Genomic DNA, 19,635 nt, shown 5'->3' on the forward strand with positions numbered 1-19,635 from the left:
TTGCCAGAATGAGACAGGATTCAGCAAAAAGTCTATTCATGGCCTCCGTCTTTATAGGTAAAAATGCTAAGAAATCTTGTTCATATATTTAAATTAAAATCTCCCTGGAAATGATTCTTAGATATTTAGATACATATATCTAATATATATATGATAAATACATCATGATAAATATATCATGGTTATGTATTTTTAAAATCTTTATTAGAAGTATTTTAGAAACACATATTGAAATATAGATTAAAAATATATTGGGTGTGGGCCAGAAGAGAAAAATGAGGGGAAGATGTGAAAGAAATAAGACTGGTAAGATGGGATCCCTGGGTGGCGCAGCGGTTTGGCGCCTGCCTTTGGCCCAGGGCGCGATCCTGGAGACCCGGGATCGAATCCCACATCGGGCTCCCGGTGCATGGAGCCTGCTTCTCCCTCTGCCTGTGTCTCTGCCTCTCTCTCTCTCTCTGTGACTATCGTAAATAAATAAATAAATAAATAAATCTTTAAAAAAAAAAAAAAAAAAAAAAAAAAAAGACTGGTAAGAGTGGACAAGTAAGTTATATGGAATTTAAATGTCTCATTCTATGTACCTTTGCATACCTTTAAATTTTTTAAAAATAAAAGTAAAAAATATTAGAGCTGATTTAACTCAATGTATGAAAAATGTCTGCCATATAATCCAATTAGCAAAGCCAGTTCTTTTTGTCAAACCAATTTCCAAATGAATGTCATTTTCTGTCAAAGTTTGACTTAAGTTTCTCAATTCAAATATATGCATTAATGTGTCTTTCAAAGAATAGTATAAAAACTGCTGAGAAAAGTATAGAATATATATTGTGGGATAGATTACTAAAAGCAGTCAAGATTAAAATAACATAGTTTGTATAAAATTGATTTACTTATTTTTATAAAATAGGTTATAAAAAGAAGGTAGTAAAGCAACATGCTGTTTATCAGTTAACTTATAGCAATGCAATACAGCTAAAATAATTTATAATACAAGAAATATGATAAAGTATAATAGTTCTTCATTAAATGTGCATGAATATTGACCTCTGCTATCTGGTTTTTGGAGTAATTCAATAAAAATAGAATATAAACATTTTTTTAAAGGGTATATAAAAATGAGAACACTTGTTTTACAATTCTTTACACAGAACAAACTTTTCCTATGACTGTAATAAATGATAAAGGCATATACTATAAAAAATCATCTGGCTTATGAGCCAGCACTAAATTTATTTTTTAATAATAAGAGAAAGAAAACAAATATTCCATAATACATAATAAAATCCTTGACTTTAAATAGAATTTTTTTGTATGATGTGATAAAATAGTTTTCAGCTATAGGATAGAAAAATACATATCGAATAGGAAGGAAATTATGTAAAAGTTTTATTTGTAGGTTTGGTAGTCCTAGAGAACATTCTAGTCACATATATAACAATCATTGTCATCATCCAAAACTACATTGGGATGAAAGGTGCCTTCTTTCCAGTTAATGTTGTTTCCTAGAGATAGAGTACTAAGAAAAGCTGAAAGGTCTGCTTATTGGGATAGGGTGTTTGTTATGGATGCTTTTTGCTTTATTCTCACAGGTCCCTCTCTCAACAGTTAACAGATTATTGACAACAGTCAGGGAATGGAAGAGGCAAAGTCATTAAAACAAAACTGTCATTACTCTCATACTCTCATAATCCTACTCTACCACATCTGAATTCAGAATATCTCACTGTGGATCAAAATGTTCCCTTTTGCAGTCAACCTTCATCTTAAGAGACATGGGTATTAAGAAACAGAAATATTGGAAATAGTGTAGTATATCTATGTTTGGTGCCATTGGGTTTTTACTTTCCAGGAAACACATGAGTAAAATTTAGGAAGGGTAAGGGATATGGCATACTCATACGAAGGAGGAGAAAATTATAGTGAAAACAGGTACATTCTCAGGCACATCAACTTTAGGTAGGAGTACCTATGAAACCTGAGGATATAGAAAGTGATTTACTTAAATGATCTGTTTGCATATTCCTTGGCAGGTCTTCATTCATGGTAAAGTAAATAAACACAAATATACTGTGTTGTGTTTCCAAAGATGGCCACATTATTTCCCATCCCACATACTCTTTCACATTTCAATTCTGCCATGTTCACATCTATAGGGAGAGGTTATAATCCTCCAATTCCCTTGAGTCTTAGCTAGTTCTCTGATCTGTTTTGATCAACAGAGTGTAACAGAAGTGATGCAGTTTAACTTCCAGGATTGGGCCTGGAAGAGATTTACAGCTTCTACCTACACCTCTTAGAAAGCTCCTTCTTGGCAAGTAGCCACTACGCTATGAGGAAGTCCAAGCTAGCCATGTAGCAGCACCACCAAAGGTCCTCTGTGATTACAAGAATGGTAATGGCTATACAGAAATGAAGACAAGAGTACAGGCTGTAGAATTTGGAAGACTAGGATTCAAATCCCAGATCTACCATTTATTTCTGAATCCCGAGCTTGTAGTGGTCACTTCACCTTTGAATTAGCCTCTCTAAGCAACCTCCTTCCGAGAGCCTCTTTAGCCACATGAGCTATCTGTTGTGAGAAAAAATATAAGACAAGTAATGTAACGTGCCAAGCCCCAGAGTTACTCAGTAGATAATTAAAAAACCAGCTTTAAGATATTATTTCTTCTCTTCTCTCTCCATCCAACCCTAAGCCTCACAGAACACAGAAAAGAGGGACGCCTGGGTGGCTCAGTGGTTGAGCATCTGCCTTAGGCTCAGGGCATGATCCTGGGTCTGGGGATCGAGTCCCACATCCGGGTCCCTGCAAGGAGCCCGCTTCTCCCTCTGCCTATGTCTCTGCTTCTCTCTTTGTGTCTCTCACAAATAAAAAATAAAATCTTAAAAAAAATAATATATATATATATATACACACTTAAAAAAAACACAGATAAGCTGTGCAACTCCATGGTATGCCTCTTTTGGAGGGGCACAGTGAGGAGCAAGATCTAGGGGAGAACCTAGGGGAGGATCTAGGGGCGAAGAAAAGCATCACTGGAGGACAAAGTTACCCCGGTGATACCTGATGAGTCATACACTCACTATGGGTATCTCTAAGAACTCAAAGGTGTGGAATGGAGCAGATAAATCTTAAGGACTTCACAGAAATAACATCTTATGTTCACAGAAGAAAATGTGGAGATTTCTTTCCACCATATCCTTATTTTGTCCCAGTATTCCTACCTCCATTGAGTGTGCATTGTAATATACCTGGGAGATGTGCTCTAGTTCCTAGAGCAGGCAAGTACAACTTAAGAGAAGCACAGGCCCTCATAGCTGGACTGTCTAACTCAGGACCACTGTGGAACCCAAGAACTGCAGCTTAGAGCTTAGGCCTCCAGACTGGTAAATATCAAGTACTTGTATGGCATTTTCAGTGGCAAATGCATTAAAAAAAAGTAATAGAAATCTAATGAAAGAGATTTAAACTGTATTTTCCAAATTACAAACTATTATAAACTATTTTGAATCATTTTACCTTAAATTGAAATAATATATACTGATCTTGCTTGGTGTGCTGTATACACAGCTTCTCTATGATTTTCTTTTTCCAATTATGTTTACTTTTATAAGATACATATAACACCAAAGTTACCATCTCCATCATTTTTAAATGTACAGTTCAGTGTATACTATGCTTCGTTTAAAATAGACTTTCTTCAGTACATATGCAAATAGTAATGAAGTAAAAAATAGTTTACTCTCAAAGAAGGAAACAAAAACTTGACATATGCTAATAGAAATAGGCTGAATCCAAGACATTTTAAATCATCAATATTCATGATGAAATGTTACTATCAAATTTCTTTACACAGAAACTATAAAACTATGCTTTTCTCAAAAAAGCTGATCTCCTTCCAAATGATTACTACAAAGAATAGCTAAAAATTGTAATATTTAACTAAAGGCAAAGTGACTAAATTTTAAGGATAACATCTTAAATCATTTACTTACAAACAAACAAAAGTTCACTTACAAACAATACTGCCAGACAATACCTGAAACAAAGCAGTATGATCGGGATCCCTGGGTGGCGCAGCGGTTTGGCGCCTGCCTTTGGCCCAGGGCGCGATCCTGGAGACCCAGGATCGAATCCTACATCGGGCTCCCGGTGCATGGAGCCTGCTTCTCCCTCTGCCTATGTCTCTGCGCCTCTCTCTCTCTCTCTCTCTCTCTCTCTCTATCATAAATAAATAAAAAAAAAAAAAAACAAAAAAACAAAGCAGTATGATCAATTACCAGGGAATGTGGATCATATGACCCTTCAAAAGTTCCTGGTGGAAATCCAGAAAATCAAATTAGAGATCCTTGAGTAACATGCCATTTGAAATAATCATATCATATTCGATTTTGTCATCTGTTAAAGCTTTTCACTATTTCTGTGGCTTAGTTTTGAAAAGAAAAGGTTTAGATAAGAAACAATAGAAAAACAAAAGAATTTATCTCCAACAGGAATATTTCTTTAGGAAAATAGAAAAGTTAGAAAACTGTTGCACTGTTTCTATGGAAATACTAATAAAAATTAATTCCTCAAGTTCTAATAGATTCCTTTAAACAACAATGTTCCAAATATAAACAGGGTATAAAAGTGAGAGGGGAGAAGGCTGCTAGGGGAATTCTAGTATTTTTATATCAGAAAATATGAATCATCTCAAGCTACCTGTTTTGTTAAGATTATGAATGATTACAAAGTTAAAAGCTGCTGTGCTAATTATTTGGTTCCTTTTGTGTTATAAATCATTAATTTTTGTGTTTTTTCTAAACAACAGATTTAAGTGACATAATATCAGATCATTATTTAAGACCAATATTTGCAGTATTTTCTGTAATGCATCAGCAAACCAATAAAATAAGCAGTAAAAATGAAGCGTGATTAAATAAATCAGTCATTGGTATAAAGTGAGAAAAGAGGATATTATGTAGAAAAATAGGGATTTACATCTCTTGGATTGAGAGTGGCTAACTATATTTAGATAGAAGATACAGTTTTTTGCTGGCAGTGGAGAAAAATATCCATCCTTATAACTAATAGTTAAAAATGGCTGCTTTCTGTGATATTAATATTCATTCAAAATTTTTATGCAATCACTTGTGAAGTGAACAAAGTACATGGCAAAGCAGCAGTTATCTATGACACATCTACATTAATATTCCCAAGTATACAACTTGGGCCTGACCCAGAAATGTGTTTGAACTCAGTATATGAGTCACAGAAATTTGAACAGACCAATGTTATATTTGGCTTTGATTAAAATTACAGGTACAAATGTTTTCATTTCAATACTAAATATTCTGAATGCTTATGCAACATCAGTTTCAAATTCTCTTTTAAAGAAAATGCTCATTAATGATAACCTCACATCATTGCGAAAGCTGCTCTAATACTTAATGGCTAGGTGTTATTTCTAAGTAATATGGCACACAATTACATTATTTCAAGTCATTATAAAGTCAGGTTGAGACAAACTGAAGCCTCACCTTTGATCATTTAATATAGTTCAATTATCCCTGACATCTAAGTAGATTTAGCATCCTTCCTGTCCTTGTTAGATAGCCCCCACATTATCAATTAAAAAGGATCCTTCTGCCTATTACCATTGCCTGCTTAGACTGACTATGTATGTGTATCTTTACTCTAGCCAAATCAGTCATGCTAGTTTCACTTGTGGGAAATCTCCTATTTCCACGTCTGCACTAGACCAGGTTACAGCTGGGCTTTTCAGCACAATCCTATGGGAGCATTCAGTACTCTATTTAAAGATCATTGTGAATTTCCCATAAAATTAAGATGTTGGTAAAATTTAATTAAATTTAAGATAATCTTGGGTCTGCTATGACCATAAAGCACATTTAAGTTGCAAAAGGTAGGTTGGGTTTCTTGATAAATCAGATTGGGCTGCCAATCAAGGTCACATGAATAGTCTAAAATGTCATTGCTGATGGCTTTTTTACTTATTTACCTGTACATATATCTGTAACTTCTAAAAGTGATACAGCCTAAGTATATTTTCTTATTTAATTTAATTAATTTATTTTTTAAGGATTTTATTTATTTATTCATGAGAGATGGTGAGAGAGAGACAGAGAGGCAGAGACACAGGCAGAGGGAGAAGCAGGCTCCATGCAGGGAGCCCGATGTGGGACTTGATCCCAGGTCTCCAGGATCACGCCCTGGGCCAAAGGTGGCGCGAAACCGCTGAGCTACCGGGGCTGCCCTATTTTCTTATTTTAGTAACACATTAATGTTTGCTCCTTTAGAGACAAATTCAGCTTTCTGTTGTCTGGAATGATAATTATCACTAGGCTATAGTTATCCCAACGATGCTATTGACAGGAATTCTTTTCTGCCAATTTATATAATTTCATTTTTTAAACTGGCATCAGCATAAATCTTGGATACAAATTTATTACTTATAGTATGGTTAGTTATTATTGTTTAATCTGTAAATGAAAGTTTAAATGAGAATAAAACACCAGGAATACTATTCCAGTATACTGAATACTCTGGTATACAGTATACATAATATTCTGGTATATTATGTCTAAAGAATAAAATATGTCTCTAGCCAGAATAAGTTTTTAAAGCTACTGTTTTGGGATCCCTGGGTGGTGCAGCGTTTTAGCGCCTGCCTTTGGCCCAGGGCGCGATCCTGGAGACCCGGGATCGAATCCCACGTCGGGCTCCCGGTGCATGGAGCCTGCTTCTCCCTCTGCCTGTGTCTCTGCCTCTCTCTCTCTCTCTGTGACTATCATAAATAAATAAAAAAAAATTAAAAAAAAGCTACTGTTTTTCAGTAAGCATCAGAGAAAAAAATCTAATGCAAAATTATGAATAACCTATGACAAAATCACATGATACTCTAGTTTTTTTGTAGATTAAGTAAAAAACCATAAAGATATTAGAAAGTTTACTTTCTGAATTAAAAATAATACCTACTTCAAAAGTTTTAATTTCTAAAGGTCAAATTACATACGAAAGGTATTTATTCCAAGTATTTCTTTGACTAAAACGGAAGTTACCATGAAATAGAGCAGGCCAGAAGTCATCATCACGTTCTCAATCATATGTATGCCTTTATTCATTTACCTATTTATTTTTTATTTTTTAAAAGGATTATTTGAGAGAGTGAGTGAGAGAGCATGTGTGGGCACATGTGCAGGTGAACATGAGGTGGGGGGTGGTACAGAGGGAGAGGCAGAAGGAGAATCTCACGTCCAGGTCCTGCTCAGCATGAGTTTAACCCCATGACCCAGTGAGCCTGAGATTATGACCTAAGCAGAAATCAAGAATCAGTTGCTCAACTGACTGAGCTACTAAGCACCGCAACTTCTTATTTATTTAAGTAATCTCTACACCTAACATGGTGCTTGAACTCACGCCCTGCAAGATCAAGAGTTGCTTCTTGCAAATGAGTCAGCCAGGTGCCCCCTACATGTAGAAAAGAAACAAAAAGACAGTTTCCTGAGTAGTCCCTGCCCAAGGCAAATAAGCAGAACTTGGCAGTGGCAGGAATGAACTGTGCCTTCCCCTCCGACCCCACCCACAGTCAGTTCCCTGGAGGGCTACAAAGGCAAAGCAAGATCTCCATCTAATTGGTCTCTAGAGCAGGGCTCTCTTCCAGGTATTTTTCAAAGATTGGGGAAAAAAACCCCACAAGTTTCTCATTCAAGATTCATAGTTAAGTCCCTCAAAGATCACTATCACTAGTATCAAAACATCCATATTATTTATTGAAAACCTTCAGAAAAAGTGATAGGAAATGTGACAGTGTCTTCTCATAATACCTTAAATTTAGATAATTTATTCATCTATGGGCTGTAAATCACATTTCAAAAGGTAAATATAAAAATATATGACTTTTCCAAAACACAGAAAGGGAATACATTAGATTTTCAAACACCTGGAGAAGAAAGATTAATAAAGGTACTTCTTCGCACTTGCTGGAAAGTCAAACAAGTAAATTCATTCTGTACTATATATTTTTTAACACTTATTTATTTGAGAGCAAGAGAGAAAGGGAGAGTGAGCGAGACAGAAGCAGAGTCTGCTCGCACACATGCAGGTGGGAGGAGGGGCAGAGGGAGAGGGAGAGGGAGAATTTCCACCAGAGTCCCTGCTGAGTGCAGAGCCTGATATGGGTCTTGATCCCATCACTCACAAGATCATGACCTCACTGAAATCAGGAACTGGACACTTAACCAACTGAGCCACCCAGGTGCCCAATGTTGAACTAAATTTTTCCCTTATCAGACAAAGAATAAATTAACCAAGCTAAAGGTATCTCATGAAAAGTATTGTGCTATAAATATTAGGAGGCCAGTTCTATTTAAGTCTAGAGGAACTATATCATTGAACACAAGATTCCAAATAGATTTTTGAAACATGGCACAAATGGATGGTAAGAGAATTTTAGCACATACTGGTCAAGCATAAAGTACATGCAGAAAAGTTTCCAGAGCCCAGAGAAGGAGTGTTGACATTCTCAAGCAATTATTGATTGCTTTCTGAACAAATAAAAGGGAGAAGGAACGGGCTTATCAGTAAAAGCCTCAGAGCTAACATGACTAAGGTGGAGAACTCATTCAAGACTGCAGTTATCCATTCTATTTAAGTTAAATCTTTCCTAAAAAAAACATCTAATGAACCAAATTCAAATGGGCACTTGTCAAGTCTGTATTTCTAATTTCCAGAGGGATAAATGGATTAAGATGGTTCTTCCTAGACAGCAGTTGCAGTTCAAATCCCAAATTATTTGAGAAAGCTTCTATGTCAACCAAATGGCCATTTAAAAATCTTTGAGAGCAAGGATTTTCAGTAAGCTGGGTTTTTTCCTAATGGTTAAAGTAATCAATTCACATAGACACACAGATCCTGTAGCAGCAATAAGTACAATTAATGGCATAGTTATAATCATATTTACTTACCCTCCCAACAGTATCTGTGGCTGGTTAGATTCATTTGTAATACCAAATACATCAGGAATTAAATCACCATTGAAGCTGAAAGGAAAACATTAAAAACATTAAGTAGCTGTTTCATAAAATTGTCATGTTCTAGCTTTAAAAGGAAAATAACCTTTGGGAGGTGTAGTTGCCATCAAAATGCTCACCAGTTTCTGCTGTAGTCAACAAAATGTCATCCCAAGTGTCAGACATGTGTCACTTCTAGGCCAAAGGGTTTATTATTATTTATTACTGGACCCTCCAGCCCTCTTAAAGCTTGTGGTGGCCATGAGAAGAACATGTGTTTCAGATGGTCCTGCTCCACAGATGATGTGGCTGGCCTCTAAGTGATGGCACAGAGCTTAGCCTACCACTGACCCACACTGGACACACATGTAAGCAAGAAATGAACTTTCGTTGTGAAATATTAGGGTTGTCTATAGTTTCTGCATAACCTTGGCCATCCCTGGCAAGAAGACAGCACTTATTTCAGACCCAACTACCCATGTAGTTAGATGGACTTAGGAGAAATAACCCACAAAAGTAATCCCCAGTTGGTGTAAAAATTTGTACTGGCCATTAAATATTGCAACAACAATGAAAAATACACAACTATGAAAGAAATCAAACTGAAGGCCCTTAAGATGATTAATCTACAGGTTTATAGTTCAGACTTCTAATGTTCACTGACCTACTGATACATGACTGTTTTTAATAATCGTACGAAAGGCAGTAATGGAAACAAGAAAAAGTCTGTACATTGCTTATAATCCCCAAATGATCTCTACATGACTCCCAAAATTCCTGACAGGAATTTGGATTGCACTTGGGTCTATTTTGAAAAATAAATAACACTAAAGAAGAGCTTTAAAAAAAGTAAGTTTCTCCTTAATATAGACATCTTTCTAAATCTCTGGAGGAAACTCATACCATTCATATCTGTCCATCAAACACCAATAGTTTTACCCTGAAATAGTTACCTTAATTATTTGAAAACTGACATGGCTATCATTAACCTAGATCCATTATGGACACATTCAAAGCTATTGAAGCAGAAACAAAAACACAAATTTCTTCCTCTTTCCAAAATATTGAATTTCACTTTCCTTTTCTATCATGGCAAATAAATACCATATAATCAAGGGTATAAGCCTCTGTCAGTGTCAAAGGGCGAATGAATTTAGTGTCAATGCTACTTCACAAAATAGTCTTTTATATGAGAAACCTTACGTTGTTAAGTTTAAATTCATTCAAAGGGAAACAAGCACATACTTACTCCATAATTAGGGGTTCATCTTGAAAAGTCCTATTGAGTACGGTCATATTGTTAGGATCTGTATAGAAAGAAAATATATAAGTCAGCAGGCACTTTATATTACTTTTGATATCTACACTTGGGGTAAGATATCTTTATTCTTTTCAAGATTCATCTATAATTAATTCCAACTACTACTATTAACAAGACACTGTAAATCTAACTTAAACAGACATCAGCACAAAATACTGGTGTTTATTATATAGTTAAGACCATCATTATAATAACTTTCGTTAGAGGCTTCAATCTAAAAATCTCTTAGGTGAGTCTTCTTTAAATATAATTTAGCACTAGAGCAGTTGACAATATGCACAAAACCACCTGACTCTAAAATGTCCATGCTTAAATACATGAAATGCTTATATTTATCTAGCAATAACAGGTTTATTTTTTCCTTTAATATCAAATGATAAGTATTAAAAACTCTTAAAACAAATTTACCTAATGTTTGATTTTGTCCCCAGAAGATAACAGCTCCCAAATCACTGTTGGCATGATTTTTTGGAAAATATGTCAGAAGGACATCCATTTGTGAATCTCCATCATAATCCCCTGGGACTACACTTGTTATTAATGCACTGTGATTCCTAAAAGAAACACAGGTATCTAGTCAAGCTATAATAGAAAAGGACACTTCTGTATTTGTACTAAACACAAATATTTTCAATAAAAAATTTAAAATCACAGAACTAATTCATTTCATTCTCTTAATTTATCATCCTTCATGTATGTAGTATTCTTTGGTCTATAAAACAATTCAGGATTATTGTCTTGTCTTAAGAAATAAGACAAATCTGAAATATTTCAAAAGAAAGTAGTTTTATGTTCTTATGCTGGCGTATACAGTCCTTGTATTTAATTCTTTAATTCTTTTGTCAAGGACACCAATGCATTTGTCTGATTTATAAGAAATGGAGGGTTATAATCAATTGTTAAGGCAGCAAAGATTATCACTGTCGTCAAAGGTATTATTTGCGAAATATTTAATTTTGGGTTTTAATATAGATGTGAAGATTAAGTAATCATTTGATTTCTGAAAAATACTCAAGATTTACAATGGTAGGTAAGTTTTTTACCAATCCTGGTAATACACTATCAAAACATACATACCTAATTTTATATTTTAATAATGAAATAATTCTGAAATTATATTAACATTGAAAACTTAAAACATGTCTTGTCATAATGTCTGAATGACCCAATCAAAAAAAATAGGCCTTAAGTTCAATCTTTATTTAATTCCACTTAGAGCAATAGCAAGACAAGTTTTCCAAAAGACTATAATTGTTTTATAAAGAGCATCAAGAATCTAAAAAGTGGAAATGAGAAAAATACTGAAAAGGTTAAACAAGGTTAAGCAGAGTGAATAAAAACAATAGTTTTATCATAATGCATCTACCTACTATGTTCCACATGTTACATCAATGCTTAATAACTATTAACTGGTAGTTCATCACATCATAGGTATTATCATTCTCATTGAACTGACCAGGAAACTGAGGTTTGGAGTGATTAGATAGCTAAAGCTAAAAGCTAATAACTAACCAGCTACCTAGCTAGTAGCTAGTTAAATGGAATAGCTGAAGTTCAAATTGTGTTAGTCTTTAAAATTGATCTTCATTATGATAAAGTCATTTTGGTAATGCCAGTTTCCTCAAATAATCCCAATAATACTTTAACTTTTCCATGAAAAATACCTGGTCTTTAGAAATGATCATATAACAGCTATATATGCTACTATGTAGCCAACTCTATCTAATTGTGGAGACCTCCTCATGTGCATGTGTGTGGAGGTGCATACCCAGTAACATATACTGCATCTACTTATTTATTTACTATGTAAATAAATTCACAATTTTGGGGGGAAAAGTACTCTGGAATAAATAGGAATATATTACAAAAGGATTAGGTGCAAATTTAACCTAATTGCCACAAATGCCCAGCTTCTTTATGGTTGTAAAAGTAAGTAGAATATTTAAAGATACCATATTGACATGCATTTATTTTTTCTTCTCTCAAAGAACCCACTAACATGATACAGAATGAAAAAAAAATTTTTTAAACCTAACTCTCAAAAACATAGAGATCATGAAGGGAGATAGGGAATGGAAGGGAGGGACTGCTAACTGATTTACGAGGGCAAAGCAACTGGCTATAAGCTATAATGTCTAAAGAAAAAGGCTTAACAAGGAAAGTTTTTTGCCCAGAAGAATATCCAAGCGGCTCAGAATTTGTAGTCATCAGAAATTGTGAAGGACAAGAGGTGAGGCAGAAGGCTGAAAACAGGTTTAAGTGAAAATCTGTATTGTGAGTGATGGTCCCATGTCCCTCTTACTCAGCAAGGAAAGAACTATGCAGTTTATTAATCAGGCATTAGGGATTTAAGATACAAGCAGAGGGTAAGGTTTTAGACTTAAGTTAAAAAACGGGGGATCCCTGGGTGGCGCAGCGGTTTGGCGCCTGCCTTTGGCCCAGGGCGCGATCCTGGAGACCCGGGATCGAATCCCACGTCGGGCTCCCGGTGCATGAAGCCTGCTTCTCCCTCTGCCTGTGTCTCTGCCTCTCTCTCTCTCTGTGACTATCATAACTAAATAAAAAAAATTAAAAAAAAAAAAACGGAGTTAATGGAAAATATACAGAAGTAACATTTTGACCCTTGCCCTCAGCTCTACCCTATTTCTCAATGCCAGTCAGCCAGGAACATACATACAGGGCAACGGACAGGAGATAAGTCCACCATGCAAAGTCAGAGTTTCCAATTAGCTCTCTAGTGCCATATTCTTAAATATGATACCCCTGCTTTTTGAAGAAAACTATGACTATTAAGGAGAGCCAAAATAAATAGCAGTAAGGGATCTGAAGAAAAGAGATAATAAGGGGAACAATGAAACTTCAAAACTACACTTGAAGACATAAGAGAAGAAAGTAGTTCCATAAAACAAAAATAGAAAATAATAATTTCCTAAGAGAAAATAATAATAGAACAAAGAAAACTTCTTGGAGATAAAAAATATGACAGCTGGGGCACATGGGTACTCAGTAGTTGAGCAGACATCTGCCTTCGGCTCAAGTTGCGATCCCAGGGTCCTGGGATTGAGTCCTGTATCAGGCTCCTGTAGGGAGCCTGCTTCTCCCTCTGCCTATGTCTCTGCCTCTCTCTGTCTCTCACGAATACATAAATAAAATCTTAAAAAAAAAATAAGACAGCTAGCAAAAAATTCAATAGAGGCTTCAAATAGAGAAAATCCCCTGGAAAGGAAAACAAAGTGAAATGACAAAAACACAAATATAAGAGATAAAGCATATACCTAGGCAGTCCAATAACTGATAAGAATTCCTAAGAGAATAAAAAAAAAATCACTAAAGAAAAAAACCTTTTAAAAAGCCCCCACGGATAGAAGCCTGCAGTTTGAAGGGGTTCTCTACTTTGATGTTACAAGACTATCGGCCAACCAAAGTATTAAAAGTAAAAAAAAAAAAATTTGGACATGGAAGGACATAGCATATACTCTTTCTCAGGAATTTCCTGAAGGATGTACTCCAGTAAAGTGAGTGAAGCAGCTAATAAAATGGCACAGGATCCAAGAAAGAACAACAAAGTCCCCAAATACTAACCTTGCAGAAGGCATAGAGAATGAATCCAGATTGTTTACAAGTGTAGAGGACTAGGGACACGTAGGTGGCTCAGTGGTTGAGCATTTGCCTTTGGCTCATGGCATGATCCCCAGGTCCCGGGGTCAAGTCCCACATTGGGCTCCTCTCGGGGAGCCTACTTCTTCCTCTGCCTATGTTTCTGCCTCTCTCTCTGTATCTCTCATGAATAAATAATAAAATCTTTAAAAAAAAAAGAAGTGTAGAGGACTCGATGGGGAAAATTAAAGTGTACAATAAGTATCTGACATCTACCAAGAAATTAAGGATATACACACAGAAAGCTACATAACTGATTTTTTAAAAAGCATCCATATATTCTAGGAGGAAAAACTCTAGAGAAATGAAATTACTATGTACTAGTTTGTTCTGAAGTGCACATAATCTACATGGTCAAAATGTAAATAATATTTACTGACTTAACTAAAAATATGATATGATAGAGAGAAATTAAAGATGGCAAACCCTCATCTATGCTAACAAAAATCCAAGAGAGGAAGATAATTACTCAAGAAATTACACTGTAAATGCTTATTTTAAAATATGGAAATAAACAGCAGACAAAATAACTGAAGGTTCTAAACGTGGTTGTATGTGAGAGAAGAACAGGGAAGTGGGGGAAGAAAAGAGTGAAGAAGAGTTATTTTTCCTTTGAAAAATATTCTAAACAAAATAAAAACAAGTCTAAATTTTAATAGTCTATCAAACAACACTGCATTAATCAAAACCAGAAAATGAAACAAATTGGGTTTTAAAAACTTGGTGGAACTCTAGTTCTTTGTTCAAACAAACTGAAATTTGTTCGAACATTTCTTTCCAAGAAAAATTACTTCTAAGCAGGTCATTTCTTGTATATAATATTTATCAACTTATGTTCTCTGCCCACTACATGCATCCATACTAGACATCCAGTACTAGGAAATTTCTAAAGAGGGATAAGTTCCTGTTTGTCCATTTAAAGCTTTCCTCTCGATGTTCTAACTTAAGCCCAATTTTTTTTTTTTAACGTATGCCTGAGTTTAAATATTGTAGAGTCTGAGTAGTCATTAGCCCAAAAAGGGACTTAAATATTTTTTTAAACCATTTCCCAAGTAATTTCTGGTCTTTCTACAAATCAATGCATCCTGTACATGGCTAAGAAAATCAACCTAAAATATCATTTTCTTCAGCTCTCCTTTAAACAAGAACCTATAGAGATTCCCCACTTTTCATGGGATTGAGTTCAAACTGTGGTATTTATGAAGGTTCCTAGTCTGCCCTGATCTCATCTTCTTGGTCCATAACTCTCCAAGTATATCATCCACGTCTGTTAGGTAAATCTTTCCACCTCCTCTTCACAACATGCGTACTGTCACTCCTGTTAATGCTGTGTTCTCAAATCTGAAAGCCCTCAGCTATATTTTACTGAAGGTCACTGAAATCCTATAACTTTCTAGAAGCTTCCACTTTAGTCTGCACTAACTCATTTCTTCTTCCTTGAACCATCCAGCAATGAAACCTTGTTTTTTGATGTTTCAAAACTGTGCTGGTTCACTATTGATGATGATCACTGAGTTTCAGACAGTGCTGGTCATATAAAAGAAAAATAAGAATTACTATTTGAACATTTACAAATGTTTGATTTAAATTCCTTTAAAATAAACCTTAAAAAACCCAGCACTTACCCGTCAAACAAAAATTAGAAGAGGTCACTGACCTTTTCCCAGTGCAAATGAAGCCCACCCACCCCCTCAGCACATGGTTGACCTGCTGAGCTTGGTGCTCCCACATGCACACTCAGAATGAGTGACAGTCTTCAACACATTCAAGAAGGGATACTAGATTGCAAGAGAATGAAAGGTGTTTATGGAGAACAGACCTGATTTACTCAAATTTATTCATTTTTAAAAAAAGTGAATAATTTTTAAACTTTGGTATATTTATTATTTTTCCTAATAAATTACTTGCTACTGACACTTTATAACCAGTGGTTTTGTGTCAACAAAGTTGAGTAAAGTTGATTTGAAAGACAATCCAACTAGGTATTGCATATCAATCATTACAATAATGATTATTTTTACAGGAACAGATACACTTGTACTTACTTCAAGGATACTTTTACTTTGGGTTTAAAATAGGGTGCGTTCTGGTCTGCCAAAAAGACGATTAAATCATTTCCTAAAAAAAGCGAATATACATTATTAGAGAAATATTTCCAAATAACTTCCAATCAGGGGTTACAAAAAGCATTCTGGGTACTATTCTTAACAAAAGAACTTTTATTTTACTCCAGTTCCTCTTCCCTCTCACAGTGAGTCCTACTTGTCTGAATGAATGGGGATACCTAACAGTGTATCACAAATTCAGTGTCAAGTGATACAGAAACAGGAAGGATGAACACGGAAAATGCAGTTGGCCAAAACAAAGTGAGGCCAATGGCTTTTGCCAGGAAAAAGCCAGGAATCAGATTAGGTGACTTAAAAGAACCATATAAAGAACGTGCCTTTTAACTATAGTCTATGTCAAGCCTTGTCTCCCCAAACCTAACAACATGATCTCTTCAAGGTTTTTTTAGTTTATCACACACACATGGCACCAGGAAATAGGAACTCTTACTGCAGGTATCTGACTGGTAACAAGGATATGATTATATATTTATGAAAAAGTCGAATCCTCCAAGACCCTCCTCTTGTGGCTCCTATGGAACCATCTCCCAAGTTGAAGCATTAGGACTCATTGGCTGCATTCATGAGAACTCATTGCAACAGACTTTTGAAATTGTTTAATTAAACCCAAATCATCTTTAGAGTTAAGAGGAGAGTCTCTGTATCCAGTTTGGATGGAGTAGCTACTGGTTTGGCAGGATGCACCCTTCTTGCAATAAATACATAGTCATAAAAAGACAGGAAAACTATCCAGAGTCCAGAGCCACCTGGACCAAGATCCTGCGAAGCTCTGTATAAACCTGCTTCACTTTCTTCCTTAGTGGCCTTCATCTACCCAAGTTTGTGTGTACTCAAAATGCTAAGATCCTTTATTACCCATTGTTAGCATCAAGGTTGACAATACGGTTTGTTTAGTGATGGTTAAAGCAAATAACTCCTAAGAACCTCAAGTTGACAAGGAGAGCAGAGATTTGGAAGACTAGGGTGGTGACCAAAGTGAGGAAAAGGTCAAGTGCACAAAATAGACAGCTCAGCAGGGAGAAGAATCTGCAGTTGAGAATCCTTTCCCAAGGAGACACTGGGTTTATCCATGGTCCCTGCAAAATGCTGGTGTGGGCTGTGGACTGTTCAGGGCACGGGGTGGGGGGCAGGGCACAGTAGCTTCAAAGAAAGCTGGGACCTGACAAAGGGAGGGGCGGGTGAGTGAGGCAAATGAGAAGGTAGGTACGAGAAGAAATTGTCAAGCTGAAATCTTTTCCAGTTCATTACAGGATAAGGAAGATTGAAGGAAGTAAAGCAGAAAGGAATAAAGGGGCTTTGGGAGGGAACAGAAGCAAGCTACAAAGTCTGGAATTAGGAAGGTCTTTGGAAGGCAGGTGATTCCATGGGGGAGGAGAGGGTACGTGGGTGAAGGCCGCAGGCTTTTTAGTAACAACAAAAAAATGTGGGGTGTTTCCAGGGCTTTGGTGGATAGATCAAACTGTGTGGGTGGCCGGGCCGGCACCCGGGGCTGGAGAAGATGGAGAAAACGGGCAAGCTGCAAAGGACGCTGGAGATAAAGGGAGAGACAGGGTTGGGAGAGAAGGGCTGGGAAATGCAGGAGGACCGGCCATCCGGGCGAGGGGTGTGGGGACACCGGGAGGGGCACAGGGACAGCGGACAGAGGGAGGGCCGGGCAAGCACTGACTTTCCCGCAGCACGAAGAGGTCCGTCTGCTTGTCGGAGTTGAGGTCTCCGAAGGCCGCCAGGGTGCCCCAGGCCTCGGCCCCAAAGAGCTCGGCCGTGACGTTGTGCAGCGCCCGCACCGGGACCGGCCCGACTCCCAGCAGCGCGAGCCCCCCGAGCAGCGGCGCCAGCAGCGCCCAGGAGCTAGGCAGCCGGCCCGCCGCCGCCATGGCAGCCCCTCGGCCCCCGCCCGCCGGCCCACTGCCGCGCTTGACGGCAGCCGGAAAGCACCGTGCAGCCGGCCGAGAGAGAAGGCGCACAGCCCCGACGCTCGTGGCTGTCGCCGCCGGTCCGTATCTCACTCTCTCCTAGGGCTACCCCTCTGACGCCTCGGAGGCCGCGGAGCTGGGTTGAAGACCGCCCTTGCGCTCACTTCCGGCCGGCGCGCCTCCCGACAGTGTCGCGCGGGGGGGGGCGGGGCCTGCCGGGCGGAGCTGACAGGCGGCCCTGGGGGCGGTGGCCAAGACGGCCAGAGCGCGGTGGTGGGGGCGGCGGGGCTCATGGCTGAAGTGAACTGGAAGGTGTTGGAGCGGAGAGCCCGGGCCAAGCGCTCAGGTTTGGCTGGCTGGAGCGCCACCCCCTCCCCCCGGCACCCGGGTGGTGCACCCCCTCTGGCGCCTTGGGCGGGAGTCTGGGTGGGGGTGGGGGGCTGGAGTTGAACTTGTGCCCGCGTGTTATCCCCTTGGAAAGCAGAAGGCGGCCCTGGCCTTCCCCCCTGGTCTACCTCGACCTCCACCAGTGGGCGGTGGCCCCAACTTTACTACATCAATGTGTATTCCCCCCAGTGCTATTTCGTATGTGTTCCCGACCCCCACCCCCACCCCCACCTTGGAAAGTTAGGTGGGGTGTCGGCTACGCCTGGAGAAATCAGGCGTCCTCCCTCAGAAGTCAAATAGCTTCATTCTTAGGATGGGACTGTGACAGGGACCTAGAAAACTGGCAGCGGGAAAGCGTTGCCTTGTGTCGTATCTCCCTTTTACGTTCTCGGCAAGTTCTGAGCCAGAGCCGGTTGTCTCCGTGTCACAAGCTGAGGGAGGACAGGGCCTGAGGCTGTGCAGGTGGCGGGGGTGGGGCCGGGGGGGGGTGTCCCTCGAGCCTGCTCAGGGCCCAGAAGGAAGTGGGCTTGTTCACCTGGGCGGGTGGCCCCAGGGTTCGGATCCCTGCTGTGCGTCCCGGACCCGGAGCCGCGGAGGCCCGGAGCCGCGGCTGCGCAGGCGGTTAGCACCGCTGGAAGCCAGCGCCTCCACTGACTCGTCCAAACTGCAGAGTCACGACTTGCAAGTTAGCGCTCGTGGCTCATCACTCCTCTAGGTGGAATTGAAACTTCCCTTATTTCTGGTTGGCTGGATAGAATCGTGAGCGAAAAGTGTGCCTCTAAAACAGGAAGGACGGGTGGAACGACAAGTGTTCCCTTACGAATCTCCCCCTTTTAAAGGATTGACGTTACTATGTGTCCATGTTGAGAGATGCTGATGTTGGACGAGGAGAGGCATAGCCCTGGGAACATCAGTTCTGCCTTTGCCTTGATATTGGGAGGGCTTTTTTTTTGTTTTGTTTTGTTTGGTTTTGTTGTCTCAGCTAATATACCCCATTATGTTTGCGTTTTTTCCAATTTGTGAAGTTCTTAGTTGTCTGTGGTGTAGTTTGCCTTTTTTTTTTTAAATTTATTTAAAGAAGGCATCTAATTTCATAAATCCTACAGGAGAAATTCATTCAGTCTTTGCTGATTTCATTATGTTTTTAGACCTTATTTTAAAAGTTCTGCGCTATTTACTTAGGTTATAGCAAAACTGCCCCAAAAGTATGAGAAATTTT

General features: G+C 38.4%; 2 protein-coding genes across 3 annotated transcripts in view; one reads left to right on the forward strand and one right to left on the reverse strand.

Moving 5' to 3' along the window:
* Positions 1-18,193, reverse strand: part of ITFG1 (integrin alpha FG-GAP repeat containing 1) — a 286,036-nt gene extending 267,843 nt beyond the window's left edge. The window contains exons 1-5 of the mRNA XM_055332316.1: positions 17,783-18,193; positions 16,036-16,108; positions 10,742-10,887; positions 10,262-10,319; positions 8,968-9,042 (exon numbers count right to left, since the gene is read on the reverse strand). Of these exons, the coding sequence (XP_055188291.1) occupies positions 8,968-9,042; positions 10,262-10,319; positions 10,742-10,887; positions 16,036-16,108; positions 17,783-17,990 (560 nt within the window). The 5' untranslated portion in view covers positions 17,991-18,193. The remainder of the gene's footprint in view (positions 1-8,967; positions 9,043-10,261; positions 10,320-10,741; positions 10,888-16,035; positions 16,109-17,782) is intronic.
* Positions 18,194-18,306: 113 nt separating this feature from the next.
* PHKB (phosphorylase kinase regulatory subunit beta) overlaps positions 18,307-19,635 on the forward strand; it is a 211,170-nt gene continuing 209,841 nt past the window's right edge. For both annotated transcript variants that reach the window (XM_055331265.1, XM_055331264.1), the window contains exon 1: positions 18,307-18,375. The gene's annotated coding sequence lies outside the window, so the exon portion shown is untranslated. The remainder of the gene's footprint in view (positions 18,376-19,635) is intronic.

The sequence above is a fragment of the Nyctereutes procyonoides genome, unplaced genomic scaffold (assembly GCF_905146905.1).
Source record: "Nyctereutes procyonoides isolate TBG_1078 unplaced genomic scaffold, NYPRO_anot_genome, whole genome shotgun sequence".
Taxonomy (NCBI): domain Eukaryota; kingdom Metazoa; phylum Chordata; class Mammalia; order Carnivora; family Canidae; genus Nyctereutes; species Nyctereutes procyonoides.